This window comes from Myotis lucifugus, unplaced genomic scaffold, assembly GCF_000147115.1.
Source record: "Myotis lucifugus unplaced genomic scaffold, Myoluc2.0 scaffold_191, whole genome shotgun sequence".
Taxonomy (NCBI): domain Eukaryota; kingdom Metazoa; phylum Chordata; class Mammalia; order Chiroptera; family Vespertilionidae; genus Myotis; species Myotis lucifugus.
The window spans coordinates 2,546,179-2,567,440 of record NW_005871239.1 but is presented as its reverse complement, the minus strand read 5'-3'; the positions used below and the strand labels follow the sequence as shown (position 1 = coordinate 2,567,440).

At 38.8% G+C, this 21,262-nt stretch overlaps 1 protein-coding gene across 4 annotated transcripts; it reads left to right on the top strand.

The window, feature by feature from the left end:
• Positions 1-466: 466 nt before the first annotated feature.
• On the top strand, positions 467-21,242 carry RTRAF (RNA transcription, translation and transport factor). 4 transcript variants are annotated; one of them, XM_023760733.1, is made up of 8 exons: positions 468-633; positions 2,165-2,289; positions 7,830-7,929; positions 14,447-14,533; positions 16,097-16,173; positions 18,661-18,729; positions 20,746-20,794; positions 20,915-21,242. In XM_023760733.1, the coding sequence occupies exons 1-8, from the start codon at positions 573-575 to the stop codon at positions 21,067-21,069; spliced, it is 723 nt and encodes a 240-aa protein (XP_023616501.1). In that variant the 5' UTR covers positions 468-572; the 3' UTR covers positions 21,070-21,242. The 4 variants fall into 4 exon arrangements, with proteins under 4 accessions (XP_023616502.1, XP_023616501.1, XP_014318333.1 ...); XM_006096983.3 differs by having other exon boundaries at positions 469-633; positions 16,097-16,185; XM_023760734.1 differs by lacking the exon at positions 14,447-14,533 and having other exon boundaries at positions 467-633.
• The last annotated feature ends 20 nt before the right edge of the window (positions 21,243-21,262 follow it).

Here is a 21,262-nt window from a genome sequence, read left to right as displayed (position 1 = left end):
GATGTTTGTAACTATAATATAATATTATGGCTGTATGTTACCTGCGGATCACTCCAAACTAGTCTGAAAGGGATCTTTGTATTAGCCGTGTAAGAAGAGCACCTATTATGTAGGAGGCATTCAATGAATGAATGAACACACTGAACATACTAAAGAGTAATTCTATGAGCCGCTGAGCGGTGTCCCATTGTAGAAATTCTACATATACTATTCTCTGCACGCTGTATGAAGAAGGCGAGGAAAACCAGAGGAAACTGGCTTGGAACACAAGAGGAAAGTGGCTTCTCAGGGGCTTTCTGCCTATTGTACAACTAGGAAGCGGACAATAAAGTTTATTTGAGCGTCGACGTGCCCGACGTGGCCCCGCCTCCCCAGCCGAAGCCGCGATTGGTGGGCGTTCGCCGGCGACCGCCTGTTCTAAGCCGCGATTGGTAGAGGCTGCCGTCATTGCAGAGCGTCCGCACGCCGGCCCGCCCTCTCGCCGCGTCGCCGGGAGCTTCGCCGCCAGCCGCTCCTCGCCTCTCTCTCCTCTCCCGGCCGGAGCCCGGGGGACCGAGCGGGAAGCCGGGACCATGTTCCGCCGCAAGCTGACGGCCCTCGACTACCACAACCCCGCCGGCTTCAACTGCAAAGGTGAGGCGCCGGCCGGCCCGCCCCGCGGCCAAGGACCCCGCTGCCGGCGCGCTCTTCGGCGTCGGACCCGGGCTGGGCTCCCTCCCCGGACCCTGCGTGGCCGTCTCCCCGGGGCCGCCTCCCCGGGGCCCAGGGCCGCGCTCTCCTCTCGGCCTCCAAGCACCTCTGTTTTCCGACCCCCGGGCCACGGCCCGGGCCTTCGGAAGCCCCCCTTCCCCCCCCTCCCCCCCCGGGCCCCGTCACTTTTCTGCACTTTGCTAAACCTCCCAAACATGAACCCCCGGCCCCCCGGCCCCCCAGCCCCCAGCGCACTAGTAGAGAAAGATTCGCTTTCTAACTTAGTCCTTCAACTCCACGGCTTCCGGGTGGTGGGGCTGCACCTTGAGCACCTGCTGTGGGCCCCGCGGAGCTGGGAGCTGAGGAAGATGCTGAGTAATTTGGAGACCAGTTCCCTGCCCGCCGGGAACTGCTGGGTGAGGGTGGGTGTGGGGGCACCCGGAGCCCACCCAGCCCGTCCCGGACCGGACCGGGACCGATGGCGTTGGAGTGAGCGATGCAGTGACGGGCTAACTCCCTGGTGTGGGTCGTACGAGAAGGTTGATAGCAGGTGAACGGGGTGGCTGGATTGTAAATACGAAGGCGTTTGGGTTTTCCAGCATTAAAACATGTTGAGGCGTTGGCGTGGCCACCACGGTTCCCTGACTGCCGAGCCTCAGTTTTTCTCATCTGTCCAGGTGCGCGGCCTGCGAGCCTCACCTCAAAAGCGTGTGGAAGGATCCTCCGGACTTCACAATGGGAGCGTGTAGTTTCTCGTGTGTGCACTTAATGTGTTGTAACAGTGACATCAGTATCCTCTTTATTTTGTCATTTGCTTTATTTTTTTAAATATTTTATTGATTTTTTTACAGAGAGGAAGGGAGAGGGATAGAGAGTTAGAAACATCGATGAGAGAGAAACATCAATCAGCTGCCTCCTGCACACCCCCTACTGGGGATGTGCCCACAACCAAGGTACATGCCCTTGACCGGAATCGAACCTGGGACCTTTCAGTCCACAGGCCGACGCTCTATTCACTGAGCCAAACCGGTTAGGGCATCATTTGCTTTATTATTACTTTGCTGCACATTTAACCTTGCCCCGTCCCTCTCTCCAAAGGAACTGGAATAATAACACTGAAGTAGCCAAAACTATCTACCAGACATTTTTAATCTTATTTCGTTTAATATTCATAACAACTCTATAAGGTAAGCCCTATTATTGCCTCCATCTTGTAACTCAAGAACCTGAGGCAGAGAAAATTAAGGTGGTGAGCCCAAGTTTACATAACCACTAAGTGTCTGGAACCAGAATTTGAATTTAATCCAAGATATGAGCAGAACATTTTTTAATCTGTTGACCCAAAGTCTGCACTTTCAACCTCTACTTTGAGCAGCTCAATTAACTTCTTGTTTTTGGAGTTGAAAGTTCCACAAAACCACTTATTGGAGGTGAAGGAAGTGCTAGTAATTTATATGGTGTTTTTTTGTTGCAGATGAAACAGAATTTAGAAACTTTATTGTTTGGCTTGAAGACCAGAAAATCAGACACTACAAGATTGAAGACAGAGGTAATTTAAGAAACATCCACAGCAGTGACTGGCCCAAGTTCTTTGAAAAGGTAATGAATTCGAAAGTAAAAGTATAGAGAGCTTTTCTAAAAATTATGTGAAGACAGACATGCTTCAGATTACTTTGTTCTTTTCAAATAAAAATAATGATCAGTGTTAGAAGTGCTGGATTTCAGGATTCTACTTTTGTTTTTAGAGTAAATTATATTCCCTCTTTCTACCAAGCTTTCAGTATTAGATAGAAATATTTTTGTCTGGAAACATTGTGAGGTTTCTTAAATAAACGGTGATATACCAGTACACATATTCTATAAATGGTAAAAAATGGCCAAAATAAGAATTTCTACAGTAGACTAAAAATGTCGCAGTAATACTTATATTAAAACTAGGGGCCCAGCGTGCAATTGAAATTGCGTGAGGAGGCGCCCCGCCTCCCGCTGTATGAGGAGGCACCCCGTGGGGGGCCTGGACCCGCGCCTGACCCACATAGCTCCGAGCTGCGCAGTGGCTGCTCTGAGCACTGCCCCCGCTGCCGTGTTGTGTTCTGCCGGGGTGGGGGCAGGCGCTCCTGTGTGTTGTGTCTCCACTCGGGCCCGCCCCCAGGCCCAGCCTCTTGTGTGTGGTGTCTCCACTCTGGCCTGCCCTCAGCCCCAGCCTCCCCGCGGCCACTGGGGTGGGGGCGGCACACAGTCCCCTCCCGCCCATGTACCCGCGCAGTGGCTTCTGAGCGGTCGTGATGCTCGGCTAATTACATATTCCCTGTTTATATAGATAAACTAGAGGCCCGGTGCATGAAATTTGTGCACTGGCGGGGGTGGGACGCGGAATGTCCCTCAGCCAAGCCTGCACCCTCTCCAATCTGGGAACCGATTAGGCCCGATCACAGTGGGCAGTCAGACATCCCTCTCACAATCCAGGACTGCTGGCTCCTAACCACTCACCTGCCTGCCTGCTGATTGCCCCTAACCGCTTCTGCCTGCCAGCCTGATCACCCCCTAAACACTCCCCTGCCAGCCCAGTTGACGCCTAACTGTTCCCCTGCCGGCCAATAGCCTCCAACTGCCCTCCCCTGCTGGCCCGGTTGCCCCAACTGCCCTCCCCTGCAGGCCATCTTGTGGTGGCCATCTTTGACCACTAGGGTCGGCCATCTTGTGTGTTGGAGTGATGTTCAATGTGCATACTGGTTGTAGCTAATTAGCATATCTGGTCATGAATGTGAGGGTGTTGTGACCAATTTGCATATTACCCTTTTAGTATGGATGAGACATCGATATGCTTGAAAATGAAGATTGTCCTATTTATGATTATATTTAACGTACACACATGTTTCTTGTTGTGTACAATAGAAATAATCCTAGAAGGCCCTGAATGTATCTCTTATTTTTGTGGCTAGAATAATTTTTACATTGACTTAGTTTAATTTTAATAACACTTTTGCAGAAAATGGGGATAACAGTGGTACCTTTTTCATAGTGGTGGCTTGTGTTGTTAATCAGTTATAATATACCTGTTTACAGAGTGCCTGGCCCACAGCAAATGCTAAGCAAATGCTATATGCTTATTCCACTGCCTCTACTACTGTTATTGCCTCTACTAGGTTATTTTCCTTTGCTCCTAAAAAGTTTTTTTGAAAATTTTTATAGGCTTCTTTAAATTTTGAAATATATTAAGGTTTTATAGTTATATCACCTTATTTTCGGCCAATTCATGTGTATAAGACTGTATACAAAGTTTCCCATACAGAGGGTATTTGAAGAATACAGTAGTCCCCTCTTATCTGTGGTTTCACTTTTCAAGGTTTCAGTTACAGTCAACCACTTTCTGAAAATATTAAATGGATAATTCCAGCAATAATCCATTAATTTTAAATTGCACACTATTATGAGTATCATGGTGACATCTTGTGATGTTCTGCCCTATCCCAGAGGTAAATCATCTCTTTTTCCAGCATAACCACACTGTATATACTATTCACCCATTATTCACTTACTGGCTATCTCCATTATCTAGATCAACTGTCATGGTATCACAGTGCTTGTGTTCAAGTAACCCTTAATTGACAGAAGGTCAATGGTAGCCTAATGCTACATCAGAATGCCTATGTCACTTATCTCACTTCATCTCATATAGGCATTGTATCCTTTCACATCATCACAAGAAGAGGATACAGTGTAAGATTTTGAGAGAAATCACATTCACATAACTTTTTTTGCAGTAATGTTGTAGTTGTTCTATTGTTAATCTCTTACTGTACTTAATTTATGAATTAAACTATCATAGGTGTAATATATACACATACACACACACACACACACACACACATACACATACACATATATACAGTGGGGCCTTGACTTACGAGTGTCCCGACTAACAAGTTTTTCGAGATAGGAGCCGTCTCTCGGCCAATTTTTTGCTTTGAGTTGCGAGCTAAAATTCGGGTTACGAGCCAGCTTCAGATACCCCACCGCTAGTTGGCGCAGCGAACGTCACAGTGAACACCACAACATCAGCCCAGCATCACGTGTCTCACTCGTTCACTTTTTGATTTGACATACGAGTAATTTGAGTTATGAGCTCAGTCACGGAACGAATTAAACTCGTAAGTCAAGGCCCCACTGTATATATATTTGTAGGGTTTGGCATTATCTGAGGTTTTAGGAACCCACTGAGTGTCTTGGAACATAGTCCCTGCAGATAATGGGGGACTACTATATAAAAAATTTCTGGCTCTAGCTGGTTTGGCTCAGTGCATAGAGAGCATCAGCCTGAGGACTGAAGGGTCTTGGGTTCGATTCTGGTCAAGGACACCTGCCTGGGTTGTGGGCTCAATCCCCAGTGTGGGGAGTGCAGAAGGCAGCCAATCAATGATTCTCTCTCATTGATGTTTCTACCTCTCTTCCTCTACCTTCCTCTCTGAAATCAATAAGAATATATTTTTTTTAAAAAAGATTTAAAAGAATAAAAAAGCAGCCTTCCTGGGGATTTTCCTGGGCCAAAGCAAAGTGGCCATAAATGTGAATTTTTTAGCCACAATTTTCTCCATCAAGCTGTTTAAAGTAAGCATTCACGAATTCATTATTAAGTCTAGTAGTTTTTTTATGGAGTCTTTAGGGTTTTCTATGTACAATATCATGTCATCTGCGAATAATGACAATTTTACTTCTTTTCCAATTTGGATGCCTTTTATTTCTTCTTGTGATCGCTATGGCTAGCATGTTGAGCAGGTGGGGTGAAAGTGGGCATCCCTATCTTGTTCCTGTTCTTACAGGAAATGATTTTAGTTTTTGCCCATTAAGTATGATGTTGGCTGTAGGTTTGTCATAGATGGCCTTTATCATGTTGAGATATGCTCCCTCTATTCCCACTTTGCTGAGAGTTTTTATCAAAAATGGATGTTGGATTTTGCTGAATGCCTTTTCTGCGTCTGTTGATATGATCATGTGATTTTTGTCTTTCAGTTTGTTTTTGTGATGTATCACGTTTATTGATTTGCGAATATTGTACCAGCCTTGCATCCCTGAAATAAATCCCACTTGATTATGGTGTATGATCTTTTTAATATATTGCTGGATACAGTTTTCTAATATTTTGTTGAGGATTTTAGCATCTATGTTCATCAGGGATATTGGCCTTTAATTCTCTTTCTTTGTAGTATCTTTATCTGGTTAGGGAATTAGGATAATGCTGGCCTCATAAAAAGAGTTTGGAAGTGTTCCTTTCTTTTGGATTTTCTGAAATAGTTTGAGGAGTGTAGGTGTTAGTTCTTCCTTGAATGTTTGGTAGAACTCCCCTGTGAAGCCATCTGGACCTGGGCTTTTGTTTGGTGGGAGTATTATGATAACTGCTTCTATTTCATCAGTTGTTATTGGCCTATTCAGGTTTTTTCATTTTTCCTGTTTCAGTTTTGGGAGATTGTATTTTCCTAGGAATTTGTCCATTTTTTCCACATTGTCCAGCTTGTTGTTCATAGTATTTTCTTATAATCCTTTATGTTTCTGTGGTGTCAGTGGTTACTCCTCCACTTTCGTTTCTGATTTTATTTATTTGGGTCCTCTCTCTTCGTTTCTTGATGAGTCTGGCTAATGAGTACTTCATGCCATTCCCTTCTGGCCTATAGAGTTTCTGATGAGAAATTTCTGGTGTCAGCCTTATGGAACTCCTTTATAGGTAACAATTTTCTCTTGCTACTTTTAAGATTCTCTCTGTCTTTAATTTTTGGCATTTTAATTATGATGTGTCTGGGCGTGGGCCTATTTGAGTTCTTGTTTGGGGTTCTCTGTGCCTCCTGAACTTGTGCCTTTTGTCTTTACCAGGTTAGGGAAGTTTTCTGCCATTATTTCTTCAAACACCTCCTCTATGCCTTTCTCCCGTTCTGCCTCTTCTGGCACATTTGCTGTTCTTATATTGTTAAGTTTCACGATGTTCCACAGCACACACTTAAGCTTTCCTCCTGTTTTTTCTTTTTGGTTTTCTGATTGAGTGATATGGGATGTCTGCCTTTTGAGCTCTATCCCCAGTCCCCAGTCCTGGCTTCTGCTCTCACAGATCCAGTCCACTTCACCCTCCCTCTGCCGGAGCACAAGGTGGGTGGCTACACAGGGAATTTTGTGCGTTGGCCCTTTAAGAGGGTGCCTAAATTTTCAGCTGTTACTCTCTGGCAGACAGCGCCCTGCTGCTTTTCACAGCCAGATGTTATGTGGGTGCCCTCCTCAGTTTTGGTGTTCTCTGCTTGGGGGGGGGGGGGCAGGCAGCTTAGGGATTGGACCCCAGAGCTCTCAGTGGCAACCCCCCACAGCTGAGATATCTCTCCAGGACTTCAGTTGCAGTTCTATGGGCGCCCAGCCAGCCCTTTCGCACCTCCATCCCTCCTACCAGTCTCTATGCTGTCTCCACTTGCCCTCTCGGTTGTCAGGGTTCTCCTGCTTTCCGTAGATTATTCAGGAAGTTTTTCAGTATTTTAGTTGTAATACCAGTTTGTTCCTGGGAGCATGTCCGTGAAGCATACTTACTCTGCCGCCATTTTTAATCTCCAATCTCTTCCATTTTGTTTCTTCTATGTTTAATGAAATCTAAGAAATTTATTTCCAGTGGTTTTAAAAACACTACATTCTTTGCATTTTTTCCCTATCTTTCTGGAGCTCTCTTGTCTAAATAGCAACATATTAATTCATACATCTTAGCTTCTTTTATCTTTTGCTATTTCTCCTTACTTCTTCCAGAAGATTTCCTCAAACTAAAAATTCTATCTCTTGCTTTATTTTTATGTTCTTCTTTTTAGAGTCCTTTTTATTTAATTGCTCTATGTGTATTGAGACCTGGAATCAGAAAGTTTAGATTCAGGTCCCAGATGTTGGCAAGTGTTAACCTCAATTTTTTTATCTATTCAATGAGGAAGTTGTTCTAAATCTGGAATCTGCAAAAGAAAAATTTCAAAAAGCATGATGGAAATACTTCACTTAAGGTGGTACACTTAAATGTTATGAGAAATTCTTTGAGATCCAAACTAAGGTATCTTTTAATTTTATCATTTTTTGATTCTGTGACTTTATAGCAATAATGAAAGTGATTTTCTTTTTTCTCTCAACAGTATCTCACAGATGTTAGCTGTCCTTTCAAGATTCAATATCGACAAGAAGCAATTGACTGGCTTCTTGGTTTAGCCGTTAGACTTGAATATGGAGATAACGGTATGTTTTGTGGGGAATGTATGTTTTAAAGAGAGGAGGGGGGATTTGGGAAAGGAGTGTAAAAATATAGGGAATACCAGATTGTTTCTTTGTCTTTACTTTTGGTTCATTTTAAGTTTTATATATCCTCATGTTCCTTTTCAGTATCTATTTAAACACTTAATTTTTGGTAACCATTCTTCTGTGTCTAATACCCATCTCCCATCCCTCCTAACTCCTAAATTGTCTGGGAAAGGATTTTCTTTTCTAAAATTAGAGCCTTTTTATTATAAGAAGTTAAAAGCACTGTCTTTCATTGGTATTTAGATTTTTGTTTTGTCTTTTTTTAGAATTTAGAAATGGTGTCTTCTGGAGAAAGCATTTTTATGCCTTCTGAAAAAGTAGTATTTATTACATTAATAAATTTTTCATCTTTCACAGTCTGTACCTTAGCCTTTCAAGTTCAATTGTTAGTGTTCAAGAATTGATAGGATTTCAGAATGTTGATTGCAGCAGGTCATTTCACAAGAGACTGAAACATATGTCTAATGCTGATATACATTATAGGTCAAAATATATTATTTATATGTAATAATCATTTTATTACAGATACTTAGAGGACGCTTTTAAATACTAATATCTATAAAAAAAATAACGTTTCCTCTCATTAGACCATTTCATTTTGAAAGGCCTGCCAATATCTAAATGCAAGATCCGATTATCTTGTCTTACCTCCACCCTCTGTGTTTTGTGTTGTTCCTTCTTATGCGGCTGTCAGTTAGTTCTCTTAATCATTGCTTTTTTAAGCCTTTTTGATATCTTTGAGTCCCTTTTCTTGCCATCCTGTTCCCATCTATTTTTTCCCATTTCTATTGTATCTGTTCTGCCTTCCCGCTACTATTGCCCTAATTCAGTCCCTTATCATTTTCTACTGAGATTATTATAATCTCTCTCATACTGGTCTCTTAGCATCACCCTCTATTCTCATCAGCATGGCCATCAAGCTAACTTTTTTAAACAAATCTGTTTTAGAATGCTATGGTTGGTTTCCAAAAAAGCACCTCCTATTATATTCAGAAGCATCATTGCTTTTCCATTTTTCTCCAAAAGGGACTCCAGGCTCCTTAGCCTGGTATTCAAGGCCTTTGATAACTGGTGTCCAGCCAGTATTCATGTGCTTGATATTCCAGCCAAACTAGATTAATGCTGGCTCTGGTTTACATCTCTTTTTTTTCTTCCTCGATTTCTTGGCTTACATATTCCTTTGACTAATATTCCATTTCACTCTATTCTCTACACATTCTAAATCTTGCTCATCCATATAAGATGGAGCACAAATACCAATTAGCATTTCCTTCTGAACTTTCATAGTTTTTAACTCTATACCTTTTAAGTCATTCACTTTCCATTTTGACTTATGTCTTATTTGCCCCACTAAATTGTAAGCTCTTACTCAGTTTTACTTCCTACATGGTACTGTACCTGTATTAGTTTCCTATTGCTGTTGTAACAAATTACCACAAACTCATTTGTTTTACTGTCAGGTTGTTGACAGATTCTTTTCGGGAATCTAGGGCAAGATCCATTTCTTTCTTTGTCTTTCCTATCTTCTGGAGGTTGCCTGTATTCCTTAACGTTGTCCCTTTATCTTCAAATCTAACAGCATAGCGTCTTCAGTCTTTCTTTAACTCTATTTCCATTGTCACATCTCTGATCATCCTGCTCCCTCTTATAAGGGTGCTGTGATTACATTGGGCCTACCTGGATAATCCTTAATTTAATCACATCTGCAAAGTCCTTTTGCCATGTAAGGTAACATTCATAGTTTAAGGAATTGGGAATATGGGCATCTTTGGAAGGGAGTAGGCAGTCATGATTCTGTTTCTTTGCATATAATAGAAGACTTTTAATGTTTGGCAAATACAGTATTTGAATGTTCACATATTCTAATACAGAGCACCAACCAGCTCCAGACTTAAATTTCAGAAACTTTATGGCAGAAATATTAAAAGCTCCAACCCTTTTTTTTCCAGTTTGAATTTTAGTTTAAAATGAAAATACATATGAATAAATGTTGTAATCAGAAGCCGTGGTGGCATTAGTTGATTTTTAGGACCTTTAGGGAAGTCTTTATTCTGCTTTGAGTTGGTAACTCTATGTTAATTTTAACAGAGTATTCTCTAGCTTTTCAAAAGTGTATGTCAGCTATTCCCAAATGAAATTGTAGTCATATTTCAATTTATTTCTGCTTTACTTTTACTGTATTTATTTCACATTTGTCCATTTTTATAATACTTTAACTCTTTGCACTCCGCTCTCCCCTCTCAGGGGACATCGGAATTCTAGCATATCACTCGGATGTCCCCTCTCAGGGGACATTGCAGTTTATTAGTGATTACGGGGAATTGAGTTATTTCAACGCAACTTTTTGAGACATGCATGTTTCCCTGAAGTTTTATCTTGAAATGGCACAAGAAATTAAATCAAAATATCGTAAAATTACTAAGATATATACAAGAAATGTCAGCGGGTTTTGTGTCGGGTTAAACAATAAACTACATATTCCCGATGTGGGACAAAGAAAACGGGACTGCATTGTGTGTTCTAACAGGAAAACACCTGGTGGCAGGCGTCAAACCACTTATTACTGTCAAACATGCACTAATCAGTCTGCAGTGCATATTGGGGAGTGTTACAAAACTTACCATACTGTACAAAATTATAAACAATAAAATATTGTTTTTTTTGCAAATATACATTCCTCGATGTCACCCAATTCATATAAGTCCAATATCATTATAATACGTTACTTGGTTCCAAAATTATACTAAATAATACGAGGGTCTGTAAATGCATGTTTCCGCCGCAAAGTAGCGTCGAGTAGCTGGTAGCCAATGTCCAGAATGGTTCAGAGTGCAAAGGGTTAATTTAGATTACCTATGTACCAGGAACTATAGATATCACATATATTTTTATTGATTTCAGAGAGGAATGGAGGAGGAGGAAGAGAGACATCAATGATGAGACAGAATCATTGATCAGCTGCCTCCTGCACACCCCACACTAGGAATTGAGCCTGCAGATCTCCTGGCTCATAGGTCCATGCTCAACCACTGAGCAATGCCAGCTTGGGCTAGCATGATATTTTTTTAATTAATAAAAGAAATACACTGATGTTGGATCTGAAATAAAGTAAATTTTTTATATTGAAATTTATACTTGAATTTTATTTGAAATTTTAGCTGAATTACAGTTGAAAGGTAAATTATATCAAAAGTATATTAAAAGTCTAAACTAGCCGAAACCGGTTTGGCTCAGTGGATAGAGCGTCGGCCTGCGGACTGAAAGGTCCCGGGTTCGATTCCGGTCAAAGGCGTGTGCCTGGGTTGCGGGCACATCCCCAGTGGGAGATGTGCAGGAGGCAGCTGATCGATGTTTCTCTCTCATCGATGTTTCTGACTCTCTGTCTCTCTCCCTTTCTCTCTGTAAAAAATCAATAAAAAAAAAAAAAAGTCTAAACTAGAAAACAAGTTTTTGTGTAATCTTAAAATTCAGAATTGTAAGAACAGACTTTTTGGGGAAAAGGGCTCAAGTGGTAGTACTGTCCCTTATCAGTAGAAGGCACTGTTGTATTTTTGTGGTTTTACATTAACTCCTTGCATTCTTCTTGACTTTTAAATTATTTAAAATGTTTGTCCTTATTTGATGAAACCATTGTAAATTTGTATTGTGCTTTAGTACTTTTAAAGGTTTTTGTTAGCTTGTCAGTTAAAGTGATTAAAATCAGACTTAAATTTTTCTTTTAACTTTTTTTGGCATAATTTAAGATTTACAAAAAATTGCAAGAATACAACAAATTTTCTCATACTCATATTCTGTAAATATTAACATTTAATTCATTTGCCTTGTCCTCTATATATATAATATACATACATAATTTTTTCTAAACCATTTGATACTAAGTTGTAGGTGGTTCTCTTTTGCTTTTGAGTACTTTAATGTGCATTTCCTAAATGTACATAACTACAGGATAGTTAGCAAAATCGGGCAATAAACTTTGATTCACTACTCTTCTCTATAGCTGTTATTCACATTTTATAAATTGTCTCAATATATTTTTGTTGTTAATATATTTTTACTGATTTCAGAGAGGGAGAGAGAGAAACATCAATGATGAGACAGAATCATTGATCGGCTGCCTCCTGCACGCCCCACACTAAGGATCGAGCCCACAACCTGGGCATATGCCCTGACCGGGAATCGAACCCTGACTTGTTCATAGGTCAACACTCAATCACTGGCTGGGCTCAATAATATTCTTCATACAAAAACAAAAATGCATTCTTTGATCATGTGTTGCATTCCGTTGTTATGTCTCTTTAGTCTCCTATAATCTGGAAAAATTCCTCATTCTTTATTTGTGCTTCATGAGACTGGCGTATATTAACCCTTTGTATGTCATAAGTGTCTATGTGGGGATGATTTCAGTTTTGGACGTGTGGCAGTTAACTGGTTATTGACTGTTCCTCAGTTTGGGTTTATCTGATGTTTCCTCATGATTAGAGTCAGGGTTTGTACTTCTGTTAAGAACACAGAAGTGATGTTTTGTTCTTTTAAGTGCACGTTATCAGGAGGCATGTGTTAGTAATATGTCCCTATTACTGGTGCTATTACTTTGATCACATGGTTAAGGCTTCTCCATTCTAAAGTTACTATTTCCCCTTTGTAATAAATAAGTTTATTGTTGGGAGATACTTTGAGATAATGTCAGTATGCTTTTATTCCTCAAACTTTTTCATCTAGGTTTAGCTCCATTTGATGAGTCTCATCTGAGTCAATTATGCAGATGATGATTGCCAAATGATGTTTTTGTAATTCCATCATTCTTTCTACATTTACTTGTTGGCTTTTTAATGAGGAACTTTTCCTGTCTTTCCAGTTTGTTTGTTTATTTAGATTAGTTTGTATATGTGGATTCTTATTTTACTCAATGGCTTACAATATTTTTTTGCTAATAGTGTATCTTTTTAAAAAAATATATATTTTATTGATTTTTTTTTACAGAGAGGGATAGAGAGCTAGAAACATCGATGAGAGAGAAACATCGATCAGCTGCCTCCTGCACACCCCCACTGGGGATGTGCCCGCAACCAAGGTACATGCCCCTGACTGGAATCGAACCTGGGACCCCTCAGTCCGCAGGCCGACCCTCTATCCACTGAGCCAAACCGGTTAGGGCTAATAGTGTATCTTGATATTTACGCTATCCCAGATTTGGCCAGTGGGAGCTCCTGTAAGCTATCTTCTGTCTGATTTAAATCTTAATGCTTTTGTTTTCTCTCGTTTCAATAGCAAATCATCTAAGCATTATAGCAAAAGATGGCATTTGGACATTACATTCAGTATATTAAATATTTTTCAAGTAAAAGTTGCAAACTCTACCTTTGGAATTCTGGCTTTCAAGTTTCCATAAAATAGGTTTAGGTTTGTATATGATGGTGTATTATTTGAAGTGCTGATTTTTTTAGAAAGAAAAGTTTTTGTGTTCTATGTACAGCTTTCAAAAGATTTGGGAAGAAACTTACTTTTTAGTTTGTTTGCATTTAATCTCACGTAACTTAAATTTACCCTTACCCCTACAAGTTTTAGAGGAAGCCGTGAAAGCATACTTTGTTTGCAAGCATTTAGATCAAGCATGTCAAACTCAAAGGCTAACTAACATGGGCCAAATAAACAAGATTTAAGTTTATGTGGGCCGCAAAAAAACAAAAGCTTCAATTTTCATAGAAACGTAGGTTTATTTCGATAGAGACATGCTGAATACAAAGAGCTGAAATAAATGAGTAATCGTTAACATAAAATGATAGGACATTTTAATAAAAATTAATAATTTTTCTTGAACATTAACTTACCAGACACTGAATAACTGCACAAATTAATAAGCGTAACGCAAATCTATTTATTTGGTTCTCCAAAAGCAAAATATTTCCTGTTGCACACACCAAACAAGTCAGTCCAAGACTAATGACGTGGCAATTGGCTGCTAAAATATTCACTGCGAGTATTAGTAGAGAGAATGGTGCGCCTGCGCGTAAGGCGTGTAAGGGAAATGAATGCAACATGATTATAGTAATCAGTCATTATTGAATGTTGTAGTTCATTATTAATAATGTATAACAGGATATTATAAAAATTAAGTTACGAAATTTTTATTAAAGCGTTTCTTCCGCAAAAATATTCATTGTGGGCTGCATGCGGCCCACGGGCCGTGAGTTTGACATGTTTGATTTAAATAATGTTTGATATATATTACTTTTAAAGATATTATTGAAAAGATCCTTGTGTAAGGATTCAGTAATCATTTTAGATTAATTAGAAAGTTATAATCACATTGTCTTCTGCTAGATTTTTTAAATAGCAAAAATAATTTTGATCGGATGAGTTGTTTTATAATAACCAGTTTGGCTCAGATTCAGTAAATAAACAATGTTTGTTTTAAGTTGCAGTTTTACAAATTGCATTTTTGCCTATTTTTCAGCTGAAAAATATAAGGACTCGGTATCTGATAATACAAAAAATGCTGACAATGCAGCTAAAAATGCAGAGCCATTGATCAATTTGGATGGTAAGTACAGTAGACCCTCTTTATTCGCACTTTCACTTTCCATGCTTTCAGATACCTGTGGTCAACTGCTTTCTGAAAATAATACATGAAAAATTTCAGAAATAAACAATTCACTTTAAATTGCACACCGTTCTGAGTAATATGGTGAAGTCTTCCACTGTTTTGCCTAGCTTATGAATCAAGCCTTTGCTCAGCATATCCACACTGTAATCACTTAGTTTCCGTTGGGTTATCAGATCAATTGTCATGGTATCCCAGTGTTTGTGTTCAGGAAACCTTTATGCTACTTAATGGCCCCAAAACATGAGACATGATTTTGGCAATTTGGATATGCCAAAGAGAAGCTGTAAAAAGCTTCTTAAAAAACACACACAGCCAAAGCCGGTTTGGCTCAGTGGATAGAGCGTCGGCCTGCGGACTGAAAGGTCCCAGGTTCGATTCCGGGCAAGGGCATGTACCTGGGTTGCGGGCACATCCCCAGTAGGGTTCAGGAAAACTTTATGCTACTTAATGGCCCCAAAACATGAGACATGATGTTGGCAATTTGGATATGCCAAAGAGAAGCTGTAAAAAGCTTCTTAAAAAAACAACAACACAACAAAATATATATAAAAAACATGGTATATAAAGGGTTAGGTACTGTCCCAGTTTTAGGCATCCAGTGTGGGTCTTGAAATGGATCTCCTTTGGATAAGGGGAGATGACTATGTAAATGCATAATAATGATCAACATTTTTGGTTTCCTAAATGATTTTTATTTTCTAAAATGAAGTCTGTGTTTACTTGGTTTTAGTAAATACTTCATGCAGGCAGCATTTGTGAGGATATTTTATTCTCTATGGTTTTTTTTATTGTCAGTTACAATGTGCTGTCTCCTTCCTCTTATAATTGAATATCTGAATATTGAAATGCTTTTCTTTGATCTTCTCATAGTAGTGTGGAGATTTTTATTTGTATTTAATCATGGTGATGATTGTTTGCTTCCTTGTAACATAACATTTTTTCTAATCTAATGTGACACTATGAGAAAGTGGTAAAATTTTTCATTATTTAAATCCAGATGTCTTTTAGTAATTCCTTACATTATAATAATACGTTAAATAATTCTTTCACTGATTCATTGTGACCTATAATTTGAGTTATTCTTGTGAATGACCTATAATTTGAGTTATTCTTGTGAATTAATAAGCTGCTTGGACACTCGAGAGCTGCTGCTTAGAGAAAAGGTTTTGGGAAAACTGTCCATTGAAGGGATCTATGTATTAAAATGAATAGCTTTGGGAAGAAATGTTAATTAAAAGTGCTGCATAAATGGGCCTTGCAGAAAAAGTTATGACTTAATTTAGTTATTTATTGGATTGTTCAGTTTGGCTGATTAGTAAGAAATCCATTAATCTTATCATTTTGCCTCGTTGTTGATGCCCCTGCACTGCTCCAGTCAGAAGTTTTAAAAATTGAGATTTGTTAATGGAAAATTCAAAATGTTTCTTGTAAATTTATGTTTACATATCTGTCTAATTATATGTTTGTAGAGCTCTAAGTTTCCATTTAAATTTTTTCTAGTTAATAATCCTGATTTTAAGGCTGGTGTAATGGCTTTGGCTAACCTTCTTCAGATTCAGCGTCATGATGATTACCTGGTAATGCTTAAGGTCAGCTTCATATTCTTGATTCTTGACAGATATTTTGTGTGTGTGTGTGTGTGTGTGTGTGTGTGTGTGTGTGTGTGTGTGTGTGTATCTTAGAGGCCTGGTGCACGAAAATTCGTGCACTGGGGGGTTGGGGAATCCCTCAGCCCGGCCTGCCCCCTCTCACAGTTCAGGAGCCCTCAGGGTATGTCCTACTGACGGCTTAGGCCCGCTGCCTGTGGTGGGGAGTGGGCCTAAGCCACAGTCTGGCCTCCCTCTGCGGGAGGTGACCGGGTTGATCAGGGGAAGGCGACGCCCCCATCACTCGGCTGCTGCTGCCACTGCCACAGCTGCGAGGCCTGAGCCCCAGGCCTCGCATCTGCTGTGGCTTTGTCCAGATGGACGTCCAGATGGACATCTGGAAGACGTATGCTCTAATTAGCATATTACCCTTTTATTAGTATAGATATTTAAACTCAATTTTTTAAAAATCAACTTTTTTATATTTAAATTTATGGTTGATGACTAAAATGTGGAGGAATGTGGAACATAATGCAGATTTCATCTGTTTTAGATGATCTAATAACAGCTAATATCAAAGAGTGTTTACTGTGTGCCTGCCATTTTGTTTACATCCTTTTGCAAAGATGATTTCATCCAATCCTCCCCAACATCCTAGAGGTAGATGCTAATGTCTTTCTTTTTAATATGTATATGAAGAAGTAGACTTAAAGAGAATAAATGTCCAAGATGACACAAAAAATGATAGAGCCAGGATTTTAATGTAGGCATTCTGACCTTGTCGTTTCTATATTTCCTAAATCGCCCTATTCATTAAGATAGTGGAATATGCCAAATTAGTAATGGTGAATTTGGCCAAAAGTACATATTCCAAAATGTCTTTGAGGAAGGAAAGAATGTTTCTGTCTTCCAAGTCACCCTTCCTAGATAGGCCCTCAGTTCATACCTCCACTTCAGGGATTCCAGTAGTCTGAAAAAGGTCTCTTATTTCTGACAGGAAAAATATACTCATATTTCAGAACTTTTATGCCAAGTAATTGTGACAGTATAGTGGGGATCTCATGGAGAGGGGAGTGGTACTTACAATACCAGACTTGGACATTATTTTAGTTTGATTAAAGTTTTAGTTTCTCATAAAAATCTACACCTTGCACATGTAAATTACTTTTAAATTGCTTTGCTGTGAATTAAATAAATTTCACTCTACCTATAAGAAGGATTAAGCCTTACTCTATTTTTTTATTTTACTATTAGATTAATTTATTCTATTTAGAATTGTATGTAATAAATGGCAGTTGTAACAAGGGAAAGACTATTCTGTTCCTAGATGATTATTCTGTATGCTGACTCTGAATGTCAACTTGGATTTTCTCAACTCAGATTGGATGTCGAGACAAAAAGTTGTATTTAGTGAAATTTAGCCCTTTCAAAGGCTTGTTCCTTACCTAGGCAATTATGTAAATTATTTGGAACAGTTCTACAGTATTCACATCAGCTTTAATCATAAACTGGGAGGAGAAAGACAATTTAGCATTTTGGAGGTTCTCTTTGTTATACTTTAAACACCCAATGGGAAAAAGTAAAAGTTAGCTATAATCATAAGTTTAATAAAATTCTAATCCTAGTTGCATGATTGTCCTTTGAGTTATTTTAAGAATCATTCAAACAATGCATAACAACATGGAAAACATCTTCATAGATTTGCCAGCTGTGAGAATCAATATATTGACTGTTTGACCACCACACTGTTTACATTTGCAATCACTGTTAAAGATTGGTTTAAGTAATTCTTCTCAAATGTAGCATTTAATTTGTTTTTATTATTTAAAAAAATTTCCAGTTTTCACTTACTTTTGAATTGTAATTGTCATCCATTAGTTAAAATTCCATTTAAAATCTTATTTTTTTAGTTTATGCAAATGCATGTATGCACTTGAGACTGCTGGAATAAAATTCCTTGGTGATGAAAAAAACATGTTCTATGAAAGACCTGAAAACATTTTACTATAATTAAGAGAAAAAAGCAAGGACAGTGTATGTGATGTGCTACCCTTCGTGTCAGAGATTGCATGTGTGTGCACATGTTTGCCTGAGTATGCTTGTACTTTTAATAAGAATCCAAGGATCTGGTAACAATGATTGTCTTCTGGAGGGATGGCTAAGGCTTGGACAAGGAAGGAGACCTACTTTTTACCATGTGTCGTTATTTATTTATTTATTTACTTACTTACTTACTTACTGCACACATGAGTTACCTATTCAAAAAATGTTTTAAATTGTTTTGGGTATCATTTCACATTTTAAATATTAAATGTGAGAACTTTTATTACAATATGTTTGTTTTTTTAATGGGGAGTTTGTTAATGAACTAGGTAATTCTAACTTGATCAAACTGGGCATCCTTCTTATCTAGACTCAGGGAAGAAAAGATGACAAACAGCCAGTGAAAACTAAAAACAGTATTTTTGGGTTTCTTAGGCAATTCGCATTTTGGTCCAGGAACGCCTGACACAGGATGCAGTTGCTAAAGCAAATCAAGCAAAAGAGGTATGTATTTTTTTAAGTAAAATCTAAAGTAATTATTAATGAAATTTTCTTCTGGTGTTGTCGTGGGTTTAAACTCTGCATGTTACTGCTTAAGATACCCATTCTGTGTTAGAACTGCCCAGAGAAAGGATAGCTTACTTCAAGGGGATTGAATGTGGTTTCTAAGCAAATTGTATCTAACTATTTTGAGTGAAAAATGAACTCATGTTTATCTCCCTTCACACCTTAGAGAAGCTGCCAATGGCACATCCAGTCTACCAGTGTAAACCACTGCATCTACCTGGTTGAAGTTTATTTAAAGGAATGTGCACTTGTGAAATATACTGGGTTATTTTGACTAATTGCTGGGGAACAGGACACAACCTCTCTTAATATTTTTCTTTTTGACCTAAATCCTACGTTTGTTCTTTTGTTTCTTCAGAGAAATCTCATTTTACCTTTTCTATTTGCTAGCATAAAACCTAAGTAACTTGCATAAGGTCACCTAGTGGATACGTGGTTGAGACAAGGATTCGTGTGTGGTGGTTTACATGAGCTAGTTGATCTAGGTAAATTGGGGATAGAGAGGCTACTAGAGTGTGAGGTTCAGGGTTCAGGTGACTAAAACTCATCTTAGTAGAATGAGAAAACTACAGCATAACTATCTAATAATTCTGAGAAGTTTTGAGATAAATTGTACCATAAATCTAAATGTCCCAAAAGTCTCATTGACTACGGGGCAATACAGAGAATGTCCTCACGGGTTAGCAGCAGCTGCCTGATAATACCCCCTTCCTGCTGTACAGATGTTGCAGCGACAGCCTTTGGTACAACCACCATCCTGAACCCTGGTCCTTTTTTTTTTTTTTTTTGCCTCCCTCAGTTCCCCAATGTCATTTGTCCTCTATTAAAAGGTTATTGATGCCAGGTAAGTGTACTCCCTCTAAAAGACAGTTTCTTTTAAAGGTTCTTACTGGCTTATTAATTATGTGTGAATCCAGCCACTGGAAATTGGGTTAAAGGTCAGCCTATTTCTCCCACACTATAAACAGAGAGTAAATTCATTCAGTAAAGCTATGGTTTGGAAGGCAGTGCAAATAAGGACAGAGCCAAATCACTGCTGCTCTTTACAAAGTAAAATTTAGTTTTATTCTCAGTGCTCCAAATAAATCTTAGTTTTAATGTCATCTCAAAAGATTCCATGCTATAAATAATAATACAGTGGAGAAGTTTTACAGTTGTGTTCTTGTTTGTAACTGTTCATGACTAGCATGTGGTCATCTTCAGCCACAGAGGTATTTTTTGGTTTTGGGGCAGACAAAGGGGAAAGAGAGCCTCTGGTACAGCCTAGCACAGTACAATTCTACTCTTTAGTTTTGCTCACTGAGTTTCCATACCAGTTTGTTTCTAGTGTGTTTATTAGCTATTTTGAAGCAGATCGAACCTAGGTAGATTTTCATTAATAGATTAGGCAAGAATTGAGTAGTGACAACTTAGCATTGATAGCATTGAAGTATCACTATGGTTTAGATTCTATTCAAAGTAACTTCAAAATGAACTGTTGAAAGTTAAATTATATATATTACATATAGATAATCTGTTAAAATTTCTGGCTGAAAAACTATGTTTTAGGTTTGTGCAATTTGCAGACAAATTAATGTGCTCGGGAAAGTAATATTAAAAGTAGTCCTATTTCATTTGCCCTGTACACTGCTGCTTACTGTAGGTAAAACAGAATAATAGCAGCCCTGCAGTAGTGACAGGGGCACTACAGCAAAAAGGAGCTATTTTATATGCCTGGTCTTAAAGGATTGGATGGGTTATGGAATTAACCTCCCACTTTATTTAAAGGCCATTCTTTCCTCACCAGTTATAGTAGGGAAAAACAAACATCAAAATGCAAATTTAAGAGAACTCTCATTCCCCTTGCTACTGTGACTAAAAGGGTTAAAATAATAGCTAGCTGCTCTTTAGTTTTAGATAAGAAAAGAGGTGATACTTAACTATCGCCTCATTTTGTCCATTTTTTTTTTAAAGGGGTTGCCTGTTGCTTTAGACAAGCATATTCTTGGTTTTGACACAGGAGGTAAGTGATTTTGTTTTGATGATTAATTCAAAATATTTTAGAAACTTGGTGAACATTTTGGGGGAAATGAGTGGTCTGAAATATAAAAGTTATTAATTTTGCCATGTTTCTTATAAATAGATGCAGTTCTTAATGAAGCTGCTCAAATTCTGCGATTGCTGCATATAGAAGAGCTCAGAGAGCTACAGACAAAAATTAATGAAGCCATAGTAGCTGTTCAGGCAATTATTGCTGATCCAAAGACAGACCACAGACTGGGGAAAGTTGGAAGATGAACCTGTTAGGATTTCAGCCTCTCACCTATTTAGTACAGTTGGGAACCATGCACACCGTGGTATGTGTTTCAAAATCAAACATCACATTTTCAAGGGAAGAGTCCCAGAAAATTGACTATGTTTTAGAGATTTACCATCATTGCTTTTTCTTTAATAAAGTTTGGGAAAGCGGATTTTTTTTTGACTATGTGTT

What these genes read in the sequence shown, in the direction of transcription:
- RTRAF (XM_006096983.3), top strand. Translation starts at nt 573, where the DNA reads ATGTTCCGCCGCAAGCTGACGGCCCTCGACTACCACAACCCCGCCGGC. An exon ending in ATTACCTGGTAATGCTTAAG is followed by an intron (nt 16,186 to 18,660) that starts GTCAGCTTCATA and finishes TGGGTTTCTTAG; the next exon opens with GCAATTCGCATTTTGGTCCA. An exon ending in TCTTGGTTTTGACACAGGAG is followed by an intron (nt 20,795 to 20,914) that starts GTAAGTGATTTT and finishes TCTTATAAATAG; the next exon opens with ATGCAGTTCTTAATGAAGCT.